This window comes from Nipponia nippon, unplaced genomic scaffold (genome assembly GCF_047370975.1).
Source record: "Nipponia nippon isolate SJK-2023a ecotype South Korea unplaced genomic scaffold, ASM4737097v1 scaffold_3, whole genome shotgun sequence".
NCBI classification, from domain to species: Eukaryota; Metazoa; Chordata; class Aves; order Pelecaniformes; family Threskiornithidae; genus Nipponia; species Nipponia nippon.
Window position 1 is genome coordinate 891,263 of NW_028262347.1, and position 23,602 is coordinate 914,864.

At 69.1% G+C, this 23,602-nt stretch overlaps 4 protein-coding genes across 12 annotated transcripts; 2 read left to right on the top strand and 2 right to left on the bottom strand.

Moving 5' to 3' along the window:
• The first annotated feature begins 51 nt into the window (after positions 1-51).
• On the top strand, positions 52-1,467 carry SCO2 (synthesis of cytochrome C oxidase 2). Its single transcript, XM_087767699.1, has 2 exons — positions 52-154; positions 679-1,467. The coding sequence occupies exon 2, from the start codon at positions 686-688 to the stop codon at positions 1,436-1,438; it is 753 nt and encodes a 250-aa protein (XP_087623825.1). The 5' UTR covers positions 52-154; positions 679-685; the 3' UTR covers positions 1,439-1,467.
• Positions 1,468-1,580: 113 nt separating this feature from the next.
• On the bottom strand, positions 1,581-11,157 carry NCAPH2 (non-SMC condensin II complex subunit H2). 4 transcript variants are annotated; one of them, XM_087767688.1, is made up of 21 exons: positions 11,095-11,157; positions 9,968-10,251; positions 9,660-9,761; positions 9,138-9,193; positions 7,695-7,773; positions 6,935-7,009; positions 6,707-6,786; positions 6,164-6,315; positions 5,682-5,771; positions 5,300-5,409; positions 5,104-5,175; positions 4,803-4,869; positions 4,378-4,485; positions 3,760-3,813; positions 3,090-3,160; positions 2,878-2,965; positions 2,697-2,765; positions 2,441-2,493; positions 2,107-2,208; positions 1,874-2,023; positions 1,581-1,781 (listed from the first exon to the last, which is right to left on the bottom strand). In XM_087767688.1, the coding sequence occupies exons 2-21, from the start codon at positions 10,073-10,075 to the stop codon at positions 1,644-1,646; spliced, it is 1,824 nt and encodes a 607-aa protein (XP_087623814.1). In that variant the 5' UTR covers positions 10,076-10,251; positions 11,095-11,157; the 3' UTR covers positions 1,581-1,643. The 4 variants fall into 4 exon arrangements, with proteins under 4 accessions (XP_087623814.1, XP_087623815.1, XP_087623813.1 ...); XM_087767689.1 differs by having other exon boundaries at positions 6,935-7,006; positions 11,095-11,156; XM_087767687.1 differs by having other exon boundaries at positions 5,300-5,421; positions 6,935-7,006; positions 11,095-11,156.
• Positions 11,158-11,182: 25 nt separating this feature from the next.
• Positions 11,183-19,736, top strand: LMF2 (lipase maturation factor 2). Its single transcript, XM_087767685.1, has 14 exons — positions 11,183-11,342; positions 12,142-12,395; positions 13,854-13,882; positions 14,081-14,277; positions 14,494-14,672; positions 14,901-15,039; positions 15,439-15,573; positions 15,702-15,807; positions 16,167-16,263; positions 16,407-16,589; positions 17,697-17,865; positions 18,144-18,255; positions 18,594-18,702; positions 18,787-19,736. Exons 1-14 carry the CDS (start codon positions 11,246-11,248, stop codon positions 19,135-19,137), a joined length of 2,157 nt encoding a protein of 718 aa, XP_087623811.1. The 5' UTR covers positions 11,183-11,245; the 3' UTR covers positions 19,138-19,736.
• A 178-nt stretch (positions 19,737-19,914) lies between these two features.
• MIOX (myo-inositol oxygenase) lies at positions 19,915-23,235 on the bottom strand. 6 transcript variants are annotated; one of them, XM_087767693.1, is made up of 10 exons: positions 23,090-23,233; positions 21,907-21,969; positions 21,510-21,701; positions 21,245-21,407; positions 21,090-21,157; positions 20,904-21,013; positions 20,711-20,835; positions 20,448-20,497; positions 20,245-20,357; positions 19,915-20,159 (listed from the first exon to the last, which is right to left on the bottom strand). In XM_087767693.1, the coding sequence occupies exons 1-10, from the start codon at positions 23,177-23,179 to the stop codon at positions 20,051-20,053; spliced, it is 1,083 nt and encodes a 360-aa protein (XP_087623819.1). In that variant the 5' UTR covers positions 23,180-23,233; the 3' UTR covers positions 19,915-20,050. The 6 variants fall into 6 exon arrangements, with proteins under 6 accessions (XP_087623819.1, XP_087623820.1, XP_087623821.1 ...); XM_087767694.1 differs by having other exon boundaries at positions 20,711-20,778; positions 23,090-23,230; XM_087767695.1 differs by having other exon boundaries at positions 21,510-21,590; positions 23,090-23,226.
• Positions 23,236-23,602: the final 367 nt, after the last annotated feature.

Genomic DNA, 23,602 nt, shown 5'->3' on the forward strand with positions numbered 1-23,602 from the left:
CATGCGCAGAACGGCGGTGCCGGCGGCGGGAGGCGCAGTGCGCATGCGCCCTCCCCGTTCCGCCCCCGCCGCCACTTCCGCTTCCGGGGGCCTCGGCGGCGCGGCGCGCATCGGGCGGTGCGGGCGGGACGCGGCTCGGGGTCAGAGGGCAAAGGTCAGTGGGGGGGCAGGAGGCACCGGGGGTCGGAGGCTGGCGGGGGGAGGTGGGAGGACAGAGAACGGCAGGAGGGGCGGGGTCAGGGGTCAAAGGGCAGCAGGAGGGGCGGGGCTCGGGGGTCAAAAGACGCTTTGGGGTGGGGCTGAGAGGTCAAAGGGCAGCAAAAAGTGGGGGGGCAGAGGGCGGCGGGAAGTGGGGGTTGGGGGTCAAAGGGCAGGGCTGGGGTCAGGGCAGCAGGACAGCTGGGGTTGGGGTCAAAGGGCACTGGGGGAGCAGTGCTGAGGGGGGTCAAAGGGCAGCAGGAGGGGTGGGCTGAGGGGTCAAAGGGCAGCAGGAGGGGTAAGAGTGAGGGGTCAAAGGGCAGAGGACAGCTGGGCTGGGGGTCAAAGGGCATGGGGGAAGGGGTCAAAGGGGGGCAGGGTGGGGGTCAAGGGGGGCAGGGCTGGGGGTCAGAGGGCAAGGGTGAGGGGTCAAAGGGCGGCAGGGCGGGAGCTGCCCCCCATCACAGCCCCTCCCCGCAGCCCCGCCATGTTCCGGGCCCTGCTGCCCGCCCGCTGCCTGACCCGCTGCCCGCCGCCCCACCCGCCGCCCCGCCCGCCCCCACCCTGGCGAGGCTTCCGCTCCCGGGCGGGTGCCGGGGCGCTGCCGCTGTGGGGACGGGTGGCGGTGGCGGCAGGGGTGGCGGCGGCGGCGGGGGCGGGCTGGCTGTACCTGCGGGAGGAGCGGGAGCGGCGGCGGCGGGCGCGGCGGCGGGCGGAGCTGCGGGCGCTGGCGCTGGGGCAGGGCGACTTCGGGCTGCTGGACCAGGAGGGGCGGCGGCGGAGCAAGGCCGACTTCCGCGGGCAGTGGGTGCTGCTCTACTTCGGCTTCACCCACTGCCCCGACATTTGCCCCGAGGAGCTGGGCAAGCTGAGCCGGGCCGTGGCCCTGCTGGAGCGGGAGCCGGGCCTGCCTCCCGTCCAGCCCCTCTTCATCACCGTCGACCCCGAGCGCGACGACGTGGCGGCCCTGGGGCGTTACGTCCGCGACTTCCACCCCCGGCTGCTGGGGCTGACCGGCAGCCCCGAGGAGGTGCGGGCGGCCGGCAGCGCCTACCGCGTCTACGCCAGCGCCGGCCCCAAGGACGAGGACGGCGACTACCTGGTGGACCACACCGTCGCCATCTACCTGCTGGGCCCCGACGGCCTCTTCCTCGACTACTACGGCCGCAGCAAGACCGATGTCCAGATCGCCCAGAGCGTCCGCCGGCACATGGAGACGTACGAGCCGCTCCTCGACTGAGGGCAATAAAGGCCTCTGCACCCCAAAAACGCCTCCCACAGGCCAGGGTAGGACCCCCCGCCGCCATCCCGGGAGAGGGGAAGCGGCTTCTCCCTCCCTGGGCTCCGCGGAGCGCCCCTGCCTGCCCCTCAACAGCAGAGCCTTTACCGAAGGAGGGGTTTATTCCCGGGGGGCTGCGGGGGGACGCGCGGGGGGGGGCGCCGGCTCAGGGGCAGGCGGAGGGGGGCTGGAAGGCGTGGAAGCGGTCCTGCGGCCGCCGGCGGGTGAGGAGCCGCAGCCGCATGGTGTCCAGCGCCTCCTCCAGCCCCGGCTCCTGCCCCAGCTCCACCACGTAGTCGTTGGCCTGGGGAGAGGGAGGGAGGGAAGGGGGAGCGGTGGGTGGGCTGGGGGGGTCCCAGGAGGTCCCGGGGTCCCCCCGCCGCCCCCCGCGCTTACCAGCTGGAGCGAGGCCAGCATGTAGCGGCAGACCTCAAAGGCGGGCTGCCCGGCCACCAGGCTGGCGAAAGACCGCCACTCGCCCAGGTCCCCGCAGCCGCTCGCCAGCGTGTCCCCGTAGCCGTGGATGTCGAAGGTGGCTCGCTCCTCCTGCGGGCAGAGCTGGCTCAGCTGAGGGCAGGGGGCTACCGGCCCCCCGCCCGCCCCGGCCCCCTGCCCGTGCCGCTGCCTGCCTGTTCCTGCAGCAGCGGCCCCATCCGCTCCTCCCAGCGGCGGACGTGCTGCGACAGCTCCGTCTCCTGCGCGTACTTCTGGGAGTTGGCGATGAACAGCTCCTGCGGGGAGAGGGGAGAGGGGAGAGGGGGCACCCAAACCCTCCAGCCGCCACCCCCTCCTCGCGCCCACCCTGGGCCGGAGCCCCCCGCCACCACCAGCACGCCCCTGCGCCGTCCCCATGCCCCCGCGCTGTCACCACGCCATCCCCACGCCCTCGCACCGTCCCCATGCCCCCGCGCCGTCCCCACGCCCCCGCGCCGTCCCCATGCCATCCCCACCGCAGGCACCTACCACGTTCCTGCGCACCAGCTCCTCGTAGCCCAGCGAGCCCAGGTCACCGGGGCCTGGGGGGGGCAGAGCGTCACCAGTAGCCACACCGCGCTGCGAACCCCTCACACTCCCGAGGACGGACAGACAGATGGGGCAGGGGTGTTTGGGATGGAGTACTGCAGCAGCCCCCCACCTGCAGCACACCCTGGCCTGGCCCCAAGGCCGTGGGGCTTGTGCTGAGGGGAGCACGCTTGCCCACCCGGCCACCAGCACTCACCCAGGGCTTCTTCCCCCAGCTCCTCCAGGCCCTCGGGCTGGATGTCCTCGTGCTCCGCAAAGTCGTTGCCTGCCAGGAGGGGAGCCCCACTCAGTGCCCCCCTGGGGTCCCCAGCCGCCGCCGCGGGAGGGGCAGGACAGGACCCCGGCTGGGGACAGGGGGGGCTGGGGCGCAGAAGTACCGGCTCCTTCGTGGCAGTCGGCCCCTCGTTCCTCCTCCAGCAGGTCCAGCTCCTCCTCGCACGGCGGCGGCAGCGTCCACAGCGGCCCCTGGTAGGGAGCAGCCCTGAGCCCCCTGCCCTGGCCCCCCGCAAGGGGCTCCCCTGCCCACCGGTGCCCACGAGGGCGGGCAGGGTCCCGCTGAGCTCAGCTCCCCCCGGCGCTGCCCGCTCACCGCCCGGCTCTGCAGCTTCCTCTGCGCCGCCAGCCGCTCCTTCAGCTGCTTCCAGTACAGCACCTCCAGATCTGCCGAGAGACGGGGTACCAGGCCCGGGCAGCGCGCCCTCCCCTCCGCTCCCCCAGCCCCAGGGAAGCCCTCCCAGGCTCCCCCCGCACGGTTCGGGGGCTTCCCCCTGTGCCCCACCACCCCTGCAGAAGCCGGGCCCCCGGCACAGGAGGGGCTTTGCAGCCACAGAGTCACGGGACGGTGGGTGGCTCTGCAGCCAGCGAGGCGAGGTTTAGCTCGGCCAGGTTTAGCTCGGCCAGGTTTTGGGTTTGCTTTTTGAAAGAGGGACAGCTGCAAGGCCTCGAAATCCCCCGTGATTCCTAAATTAGGACATCCTCCTCCGGCCCCGGCAGCGGGGCTCTGCTGGTGCTGCCCGCGAGCTCCCCCGGCACAGCCCTGCTGCAGCGGCTCTGGCTCCGCAGCCGCAGGGAGCCCCTTCCCGCCCTTCGCCTCGGACTCGGCTCCCCACCAAGGCTCCTTGCTGCTCTGCAGCCCCAGCCCACCCAGGGAGGCCGCACGGCGCGGGGCATGGCAGTGGTGTGGCACACGGCAGCGGCACAGGGCACAGGCTGGGAGCAAAACGGCCCCTCTCCCATCCACCCCACTGCGTCCCAGTCACCTGCGAACGTCGGCCCTTTCCTCCTGGTTTTCCTGCCATCGGCAACGTTGTTGTCTAGGGGAACCGGAGAGGATCAAAGTTACGACCGGCCAAAGGTGTCGACCCCCTGAGGGCTCCTGGGTAAGGCGGCAGGGAGAGCAGGCGCGCGAGGGCTGGCAGCGGCAGGCAGCGCCCCGGTGACAGCACCACCGCTTCCGCTACCATCACCGCATGCAGCGAGCCGGTTGTCACCTCCAGGGCCACCTCCTTCCCCCAAAGGCGCCCTGGCCGAACCCAGGACAGCCACCACCAGCTCCAGGTGAGAGCTTTGGCAGCCGCTTCTCCCTCAGATAATCCGCCCCCCTTTCCCCTCGGTGGAGGTACGGCCCGGGTGAGGGGCTCCTGGGCCGACGAGAGCAATTTGCATCCCGCACGGTAAATGGGAGGGAGCTGCCTGGGCAGCGCCAGCGAGGCCAGGGCCAGAGCAGGGACGCGAGCTGCAGGACCGCAGCCGCTGCCGAACGGGGCCGGCCAGGACCGGCGCACCCACGGCGCACGGGTTTGGGCAGGGCGTTTCCTGGCGGAGAAGGCCGGATCACGGCAGGATCCTGCGGGAAACACCACGGCCATGATACTCACAGGCTGCAGAGAACCACGCCATGAAGTCCTGGAGCTTCCTCGGTCCCTTCCTCTTCCGCTTGCCACCGACCATGTCGTCCAGGCCGTGCGGCACCAGGAAGGGCCTCCCTGGAGGCAGGTAGGGATCAGCGGCCCCGCGGGGCTGGGGCAGGCGCAAGCGGCACTGGGTGCCACGGGGAGTCCCGTGCCGCTGCTCTGAGCGCAGCCCAGCTGCCCCCAAGGGCCCGGGATGGGGCAGCTGCCCTGCTCCTGGGCCCCTCTGCCCACCGCAGGGCTGGGAAGGACCCGCCGTGGCTCTGGGGATGCCGAGAGACAAGCGGCTGGGGAACTGAGCCGTGCTGCCCCTGCGCAGCTGGGCCCCGGCCTGTCCGGGGCAAACCGAAAGCCGGGGAGCAGCCCCTCTGCCCCAGCTCCACCTCAAATACCTTTCTTGAACGGCTTGTCCTCGGAGTCACCGAAGGGGTCGAGGCTTTGCCATGGATCCAGCATCTCCTGGCGGAGGAGCGAGCACAGATGAAGCCGGCACAGCTCCGGGCCGCTCTGCTCCCAGCCAAGGTCCCTGTGGCAACTCAGGGTGGGCGCACGGGAGCCACCTGGCTCAGCAGGTCATCCCACCATCGGCACCGGCACGGCACAGAGCGCAGCGGGGAGGGCAGGGGCGTCCCAGGGCTTCCCGCAGCATCCCACACGGACTCAGAGAGGCTCCCCGGCTCTGGGCCCCCCTACCTTGATGTGGGCCTTGGGGTCCTCGGCAGGGGCTGGCTCCCGCAGCACGTACCCCTTTGCCCGGGGCGCGCTCTGGCAGACACAGAATGAGCCAGTGAGTTTCCCGCGGCACCAGGCAGCAAAGTGCAGGGCAGCCGGGCTCCGGGGAACGAGCGAGGCAGTGGCACTGCCCCCACGAGCCCCTGCCCACACCTACCCTCTGCGCCTCGACGCGTTCGTTAGCAGCCGGAGCCATTTCCACAGTGTCCTCTGGTGCTCCGGGCACGTCGTCCCCTCTGCTGTCATCATCATCTGCTCCTGCGGCACCTGGCGGGGGAACTAAATGGCCAAACGCCGTAAAAGCCTCTGGGATCCCCCATTTCCACCCCATCTACCAGAGTTCCCCTGGAAATTTCCCTTGCCATGGCCCAGGGGCCAGCTGAAGCTGCCGAGAGGCCCAGACTGCCTCGATGTTACCAAGGGCAGGAGCATCCCGTGCAGCAGCAGCTGCCTGAACACACGCAGCTCTGCCCAGACACGCAGGCAGGAAGGACAAACGGACAGATCTCCCCTCAGCCTGCCAACCGCACGCATCTCACCTCCGTCTTCAGAGAAGCTCAGCGCCTGGATGGGAGCCCTGCCGGCGCCAATGTGCTCCCTCCCGCTGCCGAGGACGCAGGACAGCGCTCCTGCCGAGGTGACAGAGGCGAGAGGTCAGCGGCCACCCCGGCAGGCGAGGCCCCACGCCACCCCTGCCCGCGGGAGCCCCGGCTGCCGGCGCTGACGCAGAGCAGCCTCGCTGCTGCCCCTTCCCACCGGCCCTGGTGAGGCTGACGGACACGGGCAGCCTCCCCCCCACAGCCAGGGAGCAGGCAGCCCCCTGCCCTTGCCCGGCACCCGGCAACGAGGGGCCCTGCTGTTCGGGCAGGCAGCGGGGTTTTGCCGGCAGCAGAGGAAAGCCGCAGTCACGTCTCCCCCGCCCCAGGGAGCTGGGCTCAGGGTGCTGAGCCCCAGGGTGCTCCCCCCGTGCTGCCTCCCGGCCGGCAGCCCCACAGCGATCGGCGCCCCGAGCCCCCCGTACCTGCCGCTCTGCCGGGGCTCCCTACGCGCTGCCGCTCCTGCAGGCAGGTGGGGGAGAGGCCCGCCAGCTCCAGCAGGAAGGCTCCAGTGGCGTGAGGGGTGCACGTGTTCATCCGGAAATCCTTCCGGCTGGCGAGGATCTCCCCTTTCCGGCTGAGGGCAAAAACCCGTCAGGGGACCCCCGAGACCAGGCGCTGCCCTGTCCCCAAAGCCAAAGCCCCCCTGCTCGGGGGGATCAGCCCCAGCCCTCCCGCCAGCCATTCCCAGCACCTCTGGCCCAGCAGAGTCCGGGCCGGATTTCCCAGCGCAGCCCCAGCTCATCCCGCCCCTGGGGACCCTCCTGCCCTGCCTTCACTAGAGGACTCCAGGCCTCGCAGCTCTCCGGGCCATGGGATTATCCCACCTTCCTGCCGTCCAGTTGTAACTGGGAAAGCGCTGCTTCCTCGGCTACGGTGATGGGGAGAGCCCGACCCTACTACAGCACCGGGGGGGCCCAGCTAAACCCACGGGGGCGGCCGAGGGGCGCGGCGAGGGGGGCTCTCACCTGAACAGAGGGTTGTCTCTCTTCTCAGCCTCTTCCGGGGGGACCAAAGACATCGGAGTCAAGGGAACAATGTTCACAGCCTGCGAAGGCGAGGCGGCAGGGCAGGACCAACCCCGGGGAAGGCGGCCAGCACGGCACAGCGCTGCCCGGGTGGCACCAGCCCCAGATTCATCCGGGGAAGCCCCGACACGGGGCAAAACAGAAAAGGAGGAGAAAGGCTTCTCTTACGTTGGGCTGGTGATCCTTCTTCATGTCCACGTTCTCCTGGCTGCTGTCCCTGATGTCGTCCAGGGAAAGGAACTGCTGAGAGACCCCCACCGGCAGTCACCCCGGCTCGGCCTGCCGGGCCGCACCACCACCGAGGGACCCTAACCGGAGCGGCAGGGCGGACACGGGGCGATCCCACGGCCGCACCACGCGGGTGGGACAGACCCAGCGGCAGAGACCGAGCTAGTGAGCTGCTGCGGCAGGACGGGAGCGGGGCTGGAGCGCGCAGCGCTGTGAGGGCAGCACCCGATGGGCAGGAGGACAGCGAGGAAGGAATGAAGGTGCCCGCCACCACGGGAAGGGTCCAACCCAGAGACACAGCCCGAGTTAAGGCAGGCCAAGCCCCGGGGTGGACGGAGGTCCACACACGCAGCACGGGGGCTAGCTCTTCTCTGGGAGGGCTACCAGGTGGTAGGTCGTGTCCCTTGGAGGCCAGCACGGCGGCGGCGTGACAAAAAGCCCACCGAGTGCTCCTGTCGTGCCCGGGGCAGAGCAGGGAGATGTGGGGCTCAACAGCCCCTGCGAGGGGAGAGCAGGAGAGTGTACACAGGAGAGAGCACGCAGAGGGGACGGCAGCCACGGCGCCAGTCAGAAAGGGGGGAGCGCTAGGGACGCCCCCGCTGCCTACAGCCCCAGCAGCCAAAACCAGCTCTGCCCACGCACACAAGCCGCCAAGCGCTCCGCTCCCCGCGCCGCCCCAGGGCACAGACGCCCCTCTCACCTCCTCCTCCTCCTCCTCCCCAAAGGTCGCATCAGCATCTTTGCCGTCCTGCCCCACGGAGCTGGGCTGTTTTTCCCGCCTGAGTCAGGGAGCAAAATGCGCGGTCAGGACCTGCCCGGGGCAGCGGCGAAGGGCTGGAGGTGAAGCGGCGGCAGGCTCCCTCCAACCCCACTGCGGCGTCTCTAAGCGGGAGCATCCCACAGCGCTACGAGCGGCACGGAGAGGTGACGGCGCGACCGTCAGCGCCGCCGGACAGTCGTGCCGTCAGCACGCTCCCCTGACGAGAGCGAGCTAAGGCACTCGTAGTGCTCCTCTCTGCCTGCCCAGGAAGGTGGTGGGGGGCTGCAAAGGAACTGGGGCTTTTGGGAAGGGGGGATCCAGCCTGCCCAACAAATCCCATCTGGAACAAAAACACCGATTCCAGCTCGGAAACTCTGTTACTGAAACAGGAGGGAAAGTTTCACTTCAATCCCACAGCATGGAAATTATCGCTGGAGCCTTTTGGAAACCTCTGTGGCAGCTCCACGTTGCTCCAGCCCAAGCAGAGGAGCTTTCAGGTCCTCTGCCTCGACCTCCCCGAACAACCGGCAATATCTCCTACGAGTGGGGCCCGCGGCTGGGCAAAGCGGAGGCAGGGCGGTTCCCTCAGAAAGCTCGTTTGCATGGCTGGAGCCAAGCCGCCCTCGCTCGGAGCAAGGTGCAGCGCAAAAACCTCGTCTTTCCCCAGATCCCCAGTCTGAGCGCAGACGGGAGGGCGCCGATAGCTGACCTCTCCTCGGCTGGGGACAGGCCAGTTGCACAAGGGAGCTTGGGAACTGCAGCTGCGAGGGCAGAGCCCCGCTTTCAGCAATAAGGGGGAAAATAAATCACAAGCTGCTTTGCCACACGGGACGGTTTCTTGCCCGCTAAGATTTACCCTCTCCTTACGCAACAGCAAAGTGCTGTGGCAAGAAAACCACAGGACGATGCCACTGGAAGATGCACGGGGATGAGCACCGCCCCAGGCCCTCTGGGCTGAAGCAAGTCACACCAGGGGACTTCCCTGCAGCCACAAAAATCCTTCTGCTTCAAAGAACTCCTTACGGGGCTAGAAACTGATGCTGCAACAGGTTTGTTTAGTTTTTTTTTAAAGAGACAATTGCCTAGGGCCTAGGGGCGGAGCAGTCAGGAGCAGCAGAAGCCGGATCACAGATCTTCCCACAGGCTCCCGCTGCAGGCGGGGCAAGTCCCAGCCTTGTGTCCAAAAGAGGACGCACAGCCCCCTCGCTCTCCGGCAGGAGCCACCGAATCTTGGCAGGAAAGAGAGCAGGGAAGGGCTGGGGCCTTACCGCAACACAGAGGGCAAGGGCAGCGAGGCAAGAAGCACGCGGCAGCATTTTCTGCCGAGGCAGCGAGGGCGCGGTGGAGGACGGCAGCCTCCCCGGGGTGGAGATGAAAACTTACTTTTTATTGGAGATGAAGTCAAGCGTCTGGTAGACCAGCGAGTAGAGATACTCCACCTGCAAGACAGGGGCCAGGCTCTTGGAGAAGGAGAAAGCAGCTCCCAGAAAAGCTACTCTGGCTGAGGCCGGGATGAACCACAGCCCTCCCCTTATCTCCGGGCAGTGAGAGTTCAATTCCTTGATAACCTCATCGTCCTTTTCACCGTTTGAGCCATTCTGAGTCCAGATTTGGGGAAGCAGGTTTTTGTATTCCACTCTCTAGAGAAGAAAAGTGCTGAGCAGCAAAATTCTTGCTCTTTTCCAGGCTGCCAACCCCAATGCATATAAAGTGATTAAATTTAGGAATTATAAATCTATGTCCTTTCGCATCAATTAGTCATTATTACGTTCAAGTCGTTCAAAACCAGTTCCCCTGAGCAGCCCCCATGACGCTCGGCCTCAGGACCCCCGGCTGAGGGATCGCGGGACGGGCAGGGCGACAGGACCAGGGCCACGACGCGGCGGTCGCCACCGGCTTCCTCACCTTCCTGCTGTAGATGCAGGCAGAGCCCTGGATCAACAGGGCCGCTTCTATGAAGTTCATGGTGGTTTTCCCGTTGTCAAAGGAAATACAGATTTGATCCAGCTGCAAAACACGCAAAAGAAGGAAAGTGAAAGGCTGATTTGCAGACCGGATTTGAGGGCAGCACAGCCAGAGGGACAAGTCAAGAGCACCGGCAGCGTGCCGGGGGCCGCGGGGCGCAGACAGAAAGCCCTCCCCACGCAGGCGGGGCCGAAGGGGTCGCCCCCAACCTCCCCAACCCCGCGCCGGGGCCGCAGGGCCCCCCTTACCTCCTCCAGGTACTCCCCGAGCTGGGCGGCCACATCCACCTCCCAGTTCTTGGTGAGGTCGCGGATGGGCTGCAGGAGGTGCAGGAAGCGCGACTCCACCTCCTCCATGGCGGCCGCTCCCAGCAGCGTTTAAACAGGCTTAAAGCACCCGTTCCGCGACAGATGATCTGGCAGGTAACATCTGAGGGCGGCAGGTCACCTACAGCTGGGCACAGCTGGTGCCTTGCGATAGCCGGCTGGTGTAGAAACCTGAAGTCAACTGGATTTCAACAAATACAAGTTCTCTGTAAACACAGAAGCACGGAATTGTTTACGTTGGAAAAGACCCTTAAGATGACCAAGTCCAACCGTTAACCCAGCACTGCCAAGGCCACCACTAAACCATGTCCCTCAGCACCACATCTCCCCGGCTTTGAAATCCCCCCAGGGATGGGGACTCAGCCCCTGCCCTGGGCAGCCTGGGCCAGGGCCTGACAGCCCTTTCGGTGAAGAAGTTTTTCCCAATATCCAACCTAACCCTGCCCTGGCGCAGCTTGAGGCCGTTCCCTCTCGTCCCATCGCTTGTTCCTGGGGAGAAGAGACCGACCCCCCCGGCTCCAGCCTCCTTTCAGGCAGTTGCAGAGAGCGATGAGGGCTCCCCTCAGCCCCACAGAAAAGCAGAATCCCACCCGCCCAGCACCTACGGACCCAGAACCAGGAAAATAACGTCATCTTTCGCCTCATAAGGCAGCCGTAGCAAAGCTGGACACAAAACCACCGGGACAGATGAGCTGCTCCAAGACAAACGCCACCAGCACCACCAGAAGCAGCACCAGCGCCACCACCACCAGCAGCAGCACCACCACCGCCACCAGCACGACCACCACCACCAGAAGCACCACCACCAGAAGCACCAGCACCAGAAGCACCACCACCAGAAGCACCACCACCAGAAGCACCACCACCAGAAGCACCAGCACCAGAAGCACCAGCACCCCCAGCACCAGCACCCCCAGCACCAGCACCCCCAGCACCAGCACCCCCAGCACCAGCACGCCTGCCCCAGGAGACGCTGCCCGCAGCCGCGGGCTCCCCAAGGGCAGCGGGGGACGCAGTCCGAGCCCGATCCCCCCGGCCCCGGCGCTCACCAGGCCCCGGCCCCGCTGCCCGCCGCCATTTCGCACTTCCCGCCCGACGTGACGCGCGGGGCGGGGCGCGCTGACGTCTGTGCGTGCTGACGCAGCGTACGCGCTGAAGCCGCCCGCGGCGGGCGCGGGGCCGTGCGGGGCCGGGGCCGCCATGGGGGAGCCGCCGCGCCGGCCGCGGTCGCTGTTCCTGGCCGGGCTGGCCGCCGCCTACCTCGCCGCCTTCGCCTCGCTCTACGTCCAGATCCCCGGTACGGCGGCGGCGGGGGGACGCGGGGGGGTGCCGGGGTCCGCCGGGCCCCGGGCTGCGGGGGGCTGGAGGGCGGGTGGGCCCCGCCGGGGTAGGCCCCGCCGGGTAGGCCCCGCCGGCGGCAGCGAGGTCAGCGGAGCCCGGGCTGCGGCAGGCGCTTGGGGCTAGTCCCGGGGGGACGTGGAGGGGGCCGGGCTGAGCTGGAGCCGCCATCCCGCTCTGGGGCCGCGGGCCCTGGCTGGGTGCCCGGTCACCCCCTGCTGTGTGCGGGGCAGGGGGCTGCGGAGCCCCCGGGGACGCGGGGCTGACCCTGCCTGCTATCCCTGCCGCTGTCCCGGGCACCCGGGGGGTTCAGCATCCCGCTGCCGGGCTTGGCATGGCCTCCAGCTTCCCCTTCTCCTGCCCCGGGGGGCAGCGAGCTGTGCCCCGCCGTGAGCCCCGGGGAGAGCGTGAGCTGCCCAGGCCAGCCCTCTTCCACTGGGGTCCTCTCCCTCCCCACCCCCCGGGGGTCTCAGGGCTGCTCCAGACCCTTGCACGCCCCCCCGGAGCACCACAGCAGAGATCTGCCCGCAGGCAGGGCGTTCGTCTCCCTTCCACGTCGCCAGGCTGGGTCTGGCAGCCTTTTCCTGGCAGCCGCTGGGCTCCACGTGGGCTCTTCCCATTGCTGTTCCGTTTCCGTAGGGAAAAATAGCTGGAGCCCCCCTTGCTCATCGAGGCGCTGGCAGGGGGGCTCCCAACTTTTCTGCCCCACATATGGGGCTGGGGAGGCTTTGTCCCCACTGTCACCATCCCCTTTCCAGGGCTCTACGGAAGAGATGGCATCCTGCCGGCCCGCAAAGTGCTACGCCTCAGCGGGAAGGGGCTGTGGGAACAACTACGGGATTTTCCCACCCTCTTGTGGCTCAGTCCCCGTTTGGGTTTGGATACGGAGCTGGGGATGGAGCTGATCTGCCTCCTCGGTGTGCTCGCCTCCTTCGGCGCCTTGGTGTTCGAGCCCCTGCGGGACAGCCTGCTGTTCGCCCTGCTCAGGGTGCTCTATCTCTCGCTTTACCAGGTATGGGATCGGTGGGACGGCTCACCTGTAGGGGTTGGAGCTGAGACTGAGGCAGGGGAGGGATGATATCTTTCTGTTAATATCATCCTGCAAGCTCCTGGTACGCTCAGCTTCCCTCATGGAGCTTGGGGGAGTTGCTGGCAGCTCCCTGGTTCACATGGGAACATCCTGCCCTGTCTCTGCTCTGGTTCTGGGTGCCTTCCCTGGGATAAAACCCTCCCAGGCTTGCCTGTGAAGCCAATTCCCGCACTGCCGTGGGGGCAACTCTGTCCCCTGCCCACGCATGGCCTCCCCGAGCCCTCCCTGGGCCCTTTCCCCATGTCCCTGCCTGGCTGCAGGAGAGCTCTCTGCCCCCCCAGCCGCAGATCCGCCCTCCCGAGCCGTTTGTGCTTGCTGTCGGGGCTGGCGGCTTCGTGCGGAGGAGCTCGGGTGAGTCAGAGTCCGCTAGCGCTGGCAGTGGGGGGAGGAGGGTTTCTCTTCCCTTTGAAACCAGGGGAATTAAAGAGGAAAAAACCGCCTGTGCTTGGAAATCCCTCCCGGGCTGGGTGGCTGTCGCCCCGCGGGGGAGCTCTCCTGCCCTGCCGGAAGGCAGCCGGGGCAGCTGGCGGTGCTGAGAGCCCTCACCGGGGCTCCGGCCGCGTCCAGCACCGGTGGCTGCAGGGAATGGCGTTGGGAGGCCAGGAAAGCGAGGCGCCAGCCACAGGAGCAGGGTTTCCTCCGTGCTGGGGGGCTGCCCTGCAGCACTGTTATCCCGTCCCCTCCGAAGGGCTCGGGGCCTCCCCGGCAGACGGCTGTGCCCTGTGGGGAGCGTCTCTGCTCACACGGGCAGCGCTGCCAAGCTGCGCGGCCCGTGATTCGGGCCTGAGGGGAGGCAGGGCGGGAGCCGGGGCTCCCGAGTGACTCCTTGCCTTGGCAGGGGGAGGAAGCGGCACCCGTGGCTGTGCAGGGCCGGGAAGCGCCGGGTGACTCCCGTCTGTGGGGACTCTGTCTCCCGGCGTGACTGTGAGGGTGCCGTGCCACAGCATGGCGTGCACGGTTCCTGACCCCGTGTGCCGGCCAGGCCTTCCTCCTTCCTCTCCTCGCTCCCTTTTAAGGTGATGCTGGAGAGAAAGTCCCTGCCCCTCCCCGGTGCCAGCCTCCCTTCCCACCACCCCTTTGCACCCGCCGGGTCTGCAGCCTGCTCCGCTGCCGAGCGTGGCTCCGGGCCTGGCTGCGGGCAGGAGGGGCAGCGCCCCAGGGCTGGGAGCACCCGGGCAGCACAGAGGTACCTGGCACTACCGCTCTCGGCAGCGAGTTGAGGCCGCTGCTCTGCTCTTTGGCTTTGGCCAGTGGTGGGAAAGGAGCCGGGAGGGATCTGTGGCCGCCCCTCAGCCCTTCTACCCCCTCTCTGTGGGGTGGGGGGGCCAAACCTGCGCCTCTGGCCCACCCTGCTCACCACTCTGCTCCCTCTCTCCGCAGGTGGGGCAGGTCTTCCTCTATTTCCAGTGGTAAGTCAGCCCCTCCTCGGCCCTTCCAGCAAGCCCCAGGGCGGGGAGGGTTGTGACCCTGCGGGCAGCGGTGACCCGGCTCACCGCGGCAAGCCGGCCAGCCGCTCAGCACCCCGGGATTTCTGTGCCAGCCCAGCGGGGCAGAGCTGGGGTCTGCGGCCCCGGGGCAGTGGTGGGTGACAGTGGCCTTCCCCACAGGGACAGCCTCCTGCTGGAAGCGGGTTTCCTGGCGGTGCTGGTGGCCCCCCTGCGCCTGCTGAAGTGGCGGTCCACGGCCTGGCGCGCCCACGACGGCGTCACCTTCTGGCTGGTGCGCTGGCTCCTCTTCCGGCTGATGTTCGCCTCCGGCGTGGTGAAGCTGACCAGCCGCTGCCCCACCTGGTGGGGGCTCACAGGTGAGGGGTGCTGCAGGGTGTCACGGGCTTTGGGGCACCCTGGGGAGGCGGGGGCATTGCCCCAAGCTTCAGGCTGTGCCTCCTGTGCCCCGTAGGAAGCTGCGGGGCTCCAGGCAGCTGCTGCCAGCACCTCTCCCATGTCGGGCACAGCTCCGCCTGCTCCAAGCTGTCTCCCCGTGCCCCCCTCTGCACCCCTGACCCCTCCTGTCCTCCCAGCTCTCACCTATCACTACGAGACCCAGTGCATCCCCACGCCAGGTGCCTGGTTCGCCCACCAGCTCCCCGTCTGGTTCCAGAAGTTCAGCGTGGTGGCCACCTACGTCATCGAGATCGCCATCCCGCTCCTCTTCTTTGCGCCCATCCGCCGTCTCCGACTCTTCGCCTTCTACAGCCAGGTGGGTGGGCAGAGCCGGCTCCCCGCTCCTGCGCCTCCTGCCGCCCGGAGCCGGGGGCTCCCCAGGGGCCGTCCGCAGGTAGGGGGGCTGCAGGCAGGACAGGATCCTCGCTCTGTGGGTCCTTGCGGGCAGAGCTGCCCCGGGTGCTGGGAGTTGAGGCGGCTGTGCTGCTGGTGGTGGGGTGCCCGATGCCCTCTGCCCCCCAGCACTGCCTTCGCTCCTCCCCAGGTCCTGCTGCAGGTCCTCATCATCCTCACGGGTAACTACAACTTCTTCAACATGCTCACCATCGTCCTGGCCTTCTCCCTGCTGGATGAGGAGCACGTGGGGCGCTGGCTGGGGCGCAGCAAGAGGAGGCACGCCAGCAGTGAGTCCCTGGGTGCCCTGTTTGGGGAGGTGGGGGTCCCCTCTCTGCCACGCCTGGGGTGGGGAAGGAACAGGCCACCATCACAGGCCAGCCCTGTCTGGGTGTGACAGCAAGAGGCTGTTACGGCTGCCCACGGCTGCCCTCCGGCTTGGTGTGGTGAGAGCTGCTGCCAGCATGGTCGTCTCGCCCGCTCCTGGGGCGGGGGTCTGTGCCTGTGGGGCGCTCGAGCCAGGGCCACCATGAAGCCGCGGGTTGGCTGCTGGTGCAGGGATGTGCTCTGAGCGCTGCCCGCTTGCCCTCTCCCTGCCTGGGCTCTCGGGGCACGGTTCGCACCCCTCCGTGCAGCGGTGGGTCGGGCTTGCCGAGCCGCCAGCATTCAGCGGCCCCACTCTGCCGCAGCCTGGCCCCCCAGCCTGCGGGCCGTCCTCTCCACCCTGCTGGAGCTGAGTGCCTATGGCTTCCTGCTCTACTGGAGCATCCAGCGCTTCGGCCTGGAGATCAACTGGGAGAAGAGGCTGCTGGACTCTAAAGTGGGTACGTCACGGGGGCTGTCTGCCCATTGTCCCCACGGCAGAGCGGCAGCGCCTGGGCCCCTGCACCCCCTGTGACTCCCGACGCAGGAGAGGGTCCTCCCTGACCCCGTGGCTTTTCCTTTGCTCCAGCCTTCACCTATCACGAGTTCACGACGTGGCTGCGGGCGGTGACCCTGCCGTTGGTGGGGCTGGGCTTCCTCTCGCTCTCCTGGGAGATCCTCTCTGCCATGTACAGGTGGGTGACGGGGGGCGCCGGGGTCCCCCCGGGCCTCGCAGCTCTGCAGTAAGAGCTGAGCAGGAACGGGGTGGCCGGTGCCACCCCTGAGGGGGCCACTCCCGCGCGGAGGGACGCTCGGATCTCCCAGGCGCTGGTGCGAGGTGCTTGGAGCCAGGTGGAGGGCTGGACCCTGGGGCTGTGTGGGGTGGGGGCCTGGCTCAGGGGGAGTTAGGAGGGATTTCCCTCTGCAGCGTCGGAGCGGGGCTGACCCCTCCACCGCTTCGGGCACAGCATGGGCAGCTCTGAGCCCCGCAGCTCGCAGCCGGAGCCCTGGGCTGTGGGGCTGCGCGGCTCTGACCCATCTCCTCCCCCCGTAGGTGTGCCTGCGTCCGCGGCTGCTTCTGGAAGCTCTGGGCCACGCTGCAGTGGGCCGTCTTCGCCACGGCAACCATGGGGATGTTCGCCATCAGCTTGGTGAGCGGGTGGGAAGCGCCTGGGGAGGGCAGGGGACAGCGGAGCATACGTTTGTCTTGGGGTACGGGGAGCGGGAGACTCGGCCTGGGCCCCCCAAGCTGCTCCTAGCCGTGGTGATGGAGCCTCTCTCTGCCGCTCCCCAGGTGCCCTTCACCTACATCGACTACGAGTCCAACGGCAAGCTGTGGCCCGGCATCCACCAGATGTTCAATGCGGTCGAACGCTTCCAGCTGGTGAACTCCTACGGGCTCTTCCGCAGGATGACGGGCGTCGGGGGGCGGCCCGAGGTGGTGCTGGAGGGCAGCTATGACAAGCAGACGTGGACGGTGAGCTGCCGTTTTGTAGAGTCGCAGAGTCATTTAGGTTGGAAAAGACCCTTAGGATCATCGAGTCCAACCGTTAACCCAGCACTGCCAAGGCCATCACTAAACCATGTCCCCAAGCACCACATCTCCCCGGCTTTGAAATACCCCCAGGGATGGGGACTCAGCCCCTGCCCTGGGCAGCCTGGGCCAGGGCCTGACAGCCCTTTCAGGGAAGAAGTTTTTCCCAATATCCAACCCAACCCTGCCCTGGCGCAGCTTGAGGCCGTTCCCTCTCGTCCCATCGCTTGTTCCTGGGGAGAAGAGACCGACCCCCCCGGCTCCAGCCTCCTTTCAGGCAGTGGCAGAGAGCGATGAGGGCTCCCCTCAGCCTCCTCTTCTCCAGGCTGAGCCCCCCCAGCTCCCCCAGCCACTCCTCCCCAGCCTTGGGCTCCAGCCCCTGCCCCAGCCTCGCTGCCCTGCTCTGGCCACGCTCCAGCCCTTCCATGGCCGCCTTGGGGTGAGGGGCCCAGCGCTGAGCACAGCACTCGAGGGGCGGCCTCACCAGTGCCCAGCGCAGGGGCACCATCACCTCCCTGCTCCTGCTGGCCACACTATTCCTGATACAGGCCAGGATGCCATTGTCCCTCTTGGCCACCTGGGCACACTGCTGGCTCATGTTCAGTGGCTGTCGACCACCACCTCCAGGCCCTTTTCTGCCAGGCAGCTCCCAGCCGCTCCTCCCCCAGCCTGCAGCGGTGCCTGGGGTTGTTGTGACCCAAGTGCAGGACCCGGCACTCAGCGTGGTTGAATCAAGTTCAACAGTCACGTTTGGCGCCGAAGGGGCTGCGGGGCAGAAGGGCTGAACTTCGGGTGGGGTGGCTGGGGATAGGTGCTGAGGAACAAACTCCAGTGGAGCCAAGCATCCCTGTCCCACTGGCTTGCTCCCTTCTGGGGCACCCGGCCGTCCCCTGTGGGCTTTGTCCCTCTGGAAGGAGTGGGCAACCCCAGGAGGAGAGGGAGGTGAGTCTGGGGAAGCTCTGCCCCAGGGACAGCGGAGCTAGGGGAGGGTCCACGCGCACTGATCCCCGCTGCTGGAGGCCCCCCAGCCCACTCTGCCCCTGCCTGCAGGAGATCGAGTTCATGTACAAGCCTGGGAACGTCAGCGCGCCCCCCCCCGTGGTCGCCCCGCACCAGCCCCGCCTCGACTGGCAGATGTGGTTCGCGGCCCTGGCCCACCATAGCAGCAGCCCCTGGTTCACCAGCTTCGTCTACCGCCTGCTACAGGGCAAGAAGGATGGTGAGTGGGGCTGGGGGCCGTGGGTCAGGGCCTGCCAGGGGCTCCCCAGGCCTGGCACCGCAGCAGAGGCAGCCCAAGGGCCTGCACCCGGCAGCTGCGCTGCAGCAGGGACCCCCATCCTGCACGGTGGCAGGGACGGAGCAGGGGCTGTCGCTGGCCCCCTGCGGTGGCTCTGTGCCCCAGGCCCTGCCCTGGGGATTCGGGGCCGCTGGGCTCCTGCCCTGCAGCGGTTTGGGGTGTCCCCGCAGCGAGGGGGGCTAACGCTGTGTCTCTGGCAGTGATCCGCCTGGTGCAGGTCGACGAGTCGCGGTACCCCTTCAGCACCCAGCCCCCCGTCTACATCCGCGCCCAGCTCTACAAGTACTGGTTCACCAGCAGCGCCGAGGGCAGGTGAGCAGGGCCGCGCCGGGGCTCTGAGCCACGCTCTGCTCCTCAGAGCTGATGCGATGCCGCATCGACATGCAGACGGTGCCGTCGCGTGTGCTGGCTGTGCTGGGGGGCAGCTCGGGAGCGGGGAGGCCTGAATTTAGGAGCTGTTTCTCCCCTGGCTAATTGCCTCATTACCTCGGCCGGCACCTGCAGCTCGTCAGTGCCCTGAGCTCGGCTTTGGCAAGGCTGGGTGGCTGCCTGGGCCGCACAGGGCTGCGTGGGGGAGGCGGGAGCCTGCTCTGCTTCTGCCGGCGCTGCGGGGCCGAGGGCCGGGTGCTGAGGTCTCCCATGTCCCGCAGCGAGGGCCCCGCGCCATGGTGGCGGCGGCAGCATGTGCAGGAGTTCTTCCCCACCGTCTCCCTGGGCGACCCGACGCTGGAGAGCCTGCTCAGCCAGCACGGGCTGAAGGTAAGGCCTCGCGCCGCAGCCGTGCCGCGCTCCCCGCCGCCGGCAGGGCCTGGGGCAGCCCTGACGCCCTCCCTCGCCCCACAGGACAAGACGGCGCTGAAGCGCTCGGCAGATGCCTTCCTGCCCCGGCTGCTGCAGTCCCTCCGCCAGCTCAGCCGCCCCTTCTCCGGCCCCGCCGTCCTCTGGTCCCTGTACCTCGTGGCGGCCACCATCTGCCTCCTGCGAGCCCTGGGCCGCCGGCCCCGAGGGGGCGCGCCCCCCCCCCGCCACAAAGGCCCCAGGCGGGGGGAGCCTGCAGACCGAGGGGGCGGCGAGAAGAACGGGCAGGTGCGGAGGAAGGAGGCCAAAGAGGCAGAGGAGAGAGGCGAGGGCCGGGGCCGGGGGGCGGCCGATGGCCACGGCGATGGCCTCCGCGCCACAAAGAAGAAGAAGTAGCGCCTGGAGCCGCCGGCCCAGGCCCCGTCTTCCACCCACTGACTCACGGCGCTGCCTGCGGGCCCCGCTGCCTCCCCCCTTCCTGGCTGCCTGCCCCTGCCTGCCTCCCCCGGGTGGGGATCCCCGGCTGGGGCGCAGGCAGGCCCCCACCTCTGCCGTAACGCTGCCCGCCCCAGGGCGAGCTCCCTGCTCTCCCCTGCCAGTGCCTTCGCGCACAGCGCGGTCGTCGCTCGCGGACGGCAGCGCCAGGCAGAGCGGGGCAGCTCCCTCGCCTCTGCCCGCCTCCCCTGGGCCGGAGCTGCCCCTCTGTCCCCCTCGCCCTGTCCTGGGCCGTGCCGGGCTGCGGCGGGGTGCTCTGCGCTGGTGGGGTGACGCTCTGCGCTGGCGGGAGCAGCTTTGGGCGGCCGCAGTGAGGCAGCACAAGCCCTCCCAGTTATCCTGCCCAGCCCCCGCGGCTGCCCCTGGACCAGTGCTCGGGGCGGTTTGGGGGTGCTGCCCCCCATGCCCGGGAGGGCTCTGGCTGTAACGTGCTTCCCACGGGCTCCTCGGGGAGCACAGAGGTTTCCTATAATTTTCTAAATAAAGCCTTTGACATTCCAGCCCCGCGGCTCTCCCTGGGGCCCAATGGGCCCGGAGCGGAGGTCCTGCCCTGGTCCTTGCCCTCATCCCCCTGGGGAGAGGTGACAGGGACAGCACTGGCCCCCACCTCTCCCCTGTAGGTGCGATCCCCACCCTAGCGGGGCTGGGGGCTGCCCGGGGCGCGACTGGCACTGGGGGTGCATGACGAGTGGGTTTATTGTAGGGCCCCGGTGCCCCCTGTGGTGCGGTGGCTGCTCCGGCCGGGGCTGTGCCGCGGGGCTGGGGTTGAGCGTGGGGTGCTGGCTGCGGCGGTGGGGCGGGCGGGGGTCCCTGCTCACCAGCAGAGCTGCCCAGGGCAGTACTTGTCGATCAGGGACTGGTAGTAGCCCCGGAGCTGCTGCACGTCGGGCAGCTCCTCCTGCTTGGTGTAGAGGTCGAACTTGCTGCGGGAGCGAGGGCTGGTCAGGGCTGGGGGCTGCAGCCCCCCACCCCTCCCCGGGGCCTCGGCCGAGCCCCCCGGCCACGCACTTGAGCTCCCGGACCCAGGGCAGCATGCGGAGGTCCTCCTCGGTGCAGAGGTGCCGGTAGTCCCCGTGCGTGTGCCAGGGGTAGAAGGAGTGGAAGCGAACCATGTAGAAAGCCTGGGGGGCCGGGGACGTGCCAGCCTGGCTCGGGGCGCCCGCCCTCCCCGCGGCCCTGGGGGGCCGCCCCACGTCTCCCCCAGCCCTTACCTCCTTGGGCAGGGTGAAGTTGTTGAACTTCATGACTCTGTACATGTACTCTGGGAAGAGAGGGGACGTGCGGGGACGGCGCTGGACCCCTGTGCGGGACGGGTGCCCCGAGAGCCCCCGTGGCCCCTCTGCCCCATGCGAAGGGCTCCAGGCCTGAATCCCCCAGCAAAGGGGGCCGGGGGGGCCAGGCGCAGCCACCCCAGGGTCTCAGGTGAAGGGTCCTGCCCCGAGGAGGGGACCCCGGCCGGCCCCCCCGGCCTTACCGTCGTGTCCCCAGGACATGAGGACGTTCTCCAGGCCGCAGCGGGGCTGGTACATCCCGTACTCAGTGCTGGGGACGGAGCCGGGTCGGGGGCTCGGGGCTGGACCCCTTGCCGCAGCCCGGCCCCTTCCCTGGCTGTGAGGTGGCTGGGGGGGCACGGCCCCCCAGGGCGCCCCGCGGGGGTCCCGCCTCACCTGTACCGGGGGTCTCTGGTGTCGGGGTTGTCATGGAAGGTGGAGTCCCTGAAGACCACGGACTTCTGCACCTTGCAGCCCACGGGGAAGGTGTCCCCCACCACGGCCCACTGCAGAGGGGTGCGACAGGCGTCCCACCGGCGTCCCCCGTGCCCCGGCCTGCCCCCTCCCCGCCGTCCCGCTCACCTGGGGCTCCCCGAACAGCGCCAGGACCTTCCCCAGGTCGTGCAGCAACCCCACCAGGTGGAACCAGTCTGGGGGCGAGCAGGGCCGTCACCCCCCCTCGGGACGTGGCCCCGCAGGGGCTCCCCGTCGGCGGGGGGGGGGGTCGGTAGCCCTGCCTTTGTCGGGGTGGGCCCGGCGGATGCCCTCGGCGGTTTGGTAGGCGTGGTACGAGTTGGGGAAGTCCACGTCCGGGTCCGACTCGTCCACCAGCTGGTCCAGCAGCTCCAGTGCCTCCATGGCGCCCATCTTGCGCAGGGAGCAGGTCCCGTACTCGGCGCTCTGGGGACACAGCAGCCGTTGGGGACGGAGCCGCAGGGGCAGCGGGTGCCCCCGGAGCCGGCTGGGCCCTGGGGGGCCGGGATGGCCTGGGGGGGCTCGCACCTTCTTCCGGACGAAGTCAACGGTCTGGTGGGTGTGCATCAGCAGGTAGGTGCTGTAGACGCGGTCCAGCAGTTTCCCCTCCTGCGGCGCAGCGTCAGGCTCGGGGGCTGCGGGGGGCTCCGGCGGGGTGGGGGGAGCCTCCCCACGTCCCTCCCGGCTGGGGGCAGCCGAGCTCCCGCTGGGCTCCTCTGGCTGCTCCCAGCGGCAGGATGAGACTCCCAGCGCGGGCGGTGCTGCGCGGCTGGGCCCCCTGGCGCGCGTGGCCTCATGCCACGAGGGCCCAGCACCCCGCCTCGTGCTGCGGGGCTCCCCAACGCCCCGCCTGCTGCAGGGGACCCCCCTGCCTCGGGGTCACCCCCCGCCCCGATGGCCGCACCACCTGCCCCACCGCGCTCACCGTGTAGTTTCGGTACTCGGACTTGGCCTTGCCGGACTCAGGCCCCTCGGAGGGGTCGGCGCCCTGCGGCGAGAAAAGCCAGGCTGGGGCAGCGGGGCCGCATCCTGCACCCGGCCTGGCAGCCGTGGGGCGGGAGCGAAAACACCCGGGGACAGCGCCTCTCTTGAAGGTCGAGGGGACGCCGTTGCCAAAGGAAGGCCCTGAATGCACGGCACCGCGCAGCATTGCGTGGTGTCACGCAGCATCGCGCAGCGTTGCAGGGAGCTGCACAGCAGCGCGTAGCATCGTACAGCGTTGCAGAGCACTGCACAGCATTGCATGGTGCTGTACAGTGTTGCACAGCGTTGCAGTGCTGCGCAGCATCACACCGCGTTGCACAGCGCTGCGTGGCATCGCGCAGCGTCGCACCATGCTGCTCCGCTGCCCCATTGCGGTGCGGAGCCGGGGCGGTCCTGCCGGGGTGCAGAGCAGGGGTCCTGGCCCGGGCACGGCTGGTTTAGGGCAGCAGCTCCCTGGCGTCTCTGCCTCGGCGAGGCCTGCGGGTGCAGCTGAGCCCGCGGGTGTCGCCGGGGACGGGCGCTGCCTGCCTGCCTGTCCCTGGGGGTGAGGGCAGCCCCCCGGCTCGCTGGGGCAGCGGGGCCTCCCCGCCACGGCGCGTCGCCCGCCGAGGGGCGAGCGTTGGCTCACTCCCCGTGGGGCTGGGATGGACGTGGGGCACGGAGGGGCTGGGACCCGCTTGGGGTGGTGTCCCCGTGGGGCTGGGTCCCCCATGGGGCTGGCACCCCCACGGCAGGGAGGGCATCACCGAGGGTCCTGGGGGATCTCCTCCACCCCCCAAAAGGCGACAGCCCCCGTGCTGAGCTGCGCGGCCCCCACCCTGTGCAGAGCTTGGGGGGGTCCCCGAGGGCTGCTGTCTGTCGGCACGGACCCCACGGAGGGCGATGCTTGTGGGGCTGTGCCCCACGGCCCCGGGGACGGGGGCGCTGCGGGTGCCGTCTGTGTGTACCTAGGAGGACCTGTGCCTCCACGCGTGGGGTCTGGCCCCGAGGCGCGGGGCGATGCGTGTGGGGGCCCACCCTGAGGCGTGGGGTGCCGTGCAGGGCCCTGACCCTGACGTGTGGGGCGATGCCGATGGGTCTGACCACGAGGTGTGGGGCGCTGGGTCCCGCCTGCCCGTACTCACCGCCCGGAGGCTCCTCATGCCGGCCGTGGCGAGGGGCGGTGGGCGCACGGGCTCTGGGGCAGCCACCGGGACCCCTGGCTTTATCCCCATGGGGGGCGGCACAGGGGCGGCCCAGCCTGCGCCGGCCGGCGCGGGGGCAATCGGTCACCAGTTAACCTGCCCCCGGTTAATGTTTGAGCCCGCGGTACTGGGCTCGGGGGGCTGCTGCTCCCCGAGGGTGGGCAGGGGCTGATGGGTGGCCTGGCCTGGCCCAGCCCGTGCGCTGGGCACCCCACGCTGCAGCCCCCCGAGCTGGGGACCCCTGACCCCTGAGCTGGGGAGCCCTGTCCCCCCGTCGGGACACGGGGAGCGGGGCCGGACCTGGCGCCCCGACGGCACAGCGAGGGGCCATGGCAGCAGCGCAGGAGTGAGTGAAGGGGCGCCGGGGCCGGGAGGGGCCATGGGCAGGCGGTGCAGAGGGGCTGCGGGGCCAGGGGCCACGAGAAGCAGCTTGGGGATCACTACCCTGGCACG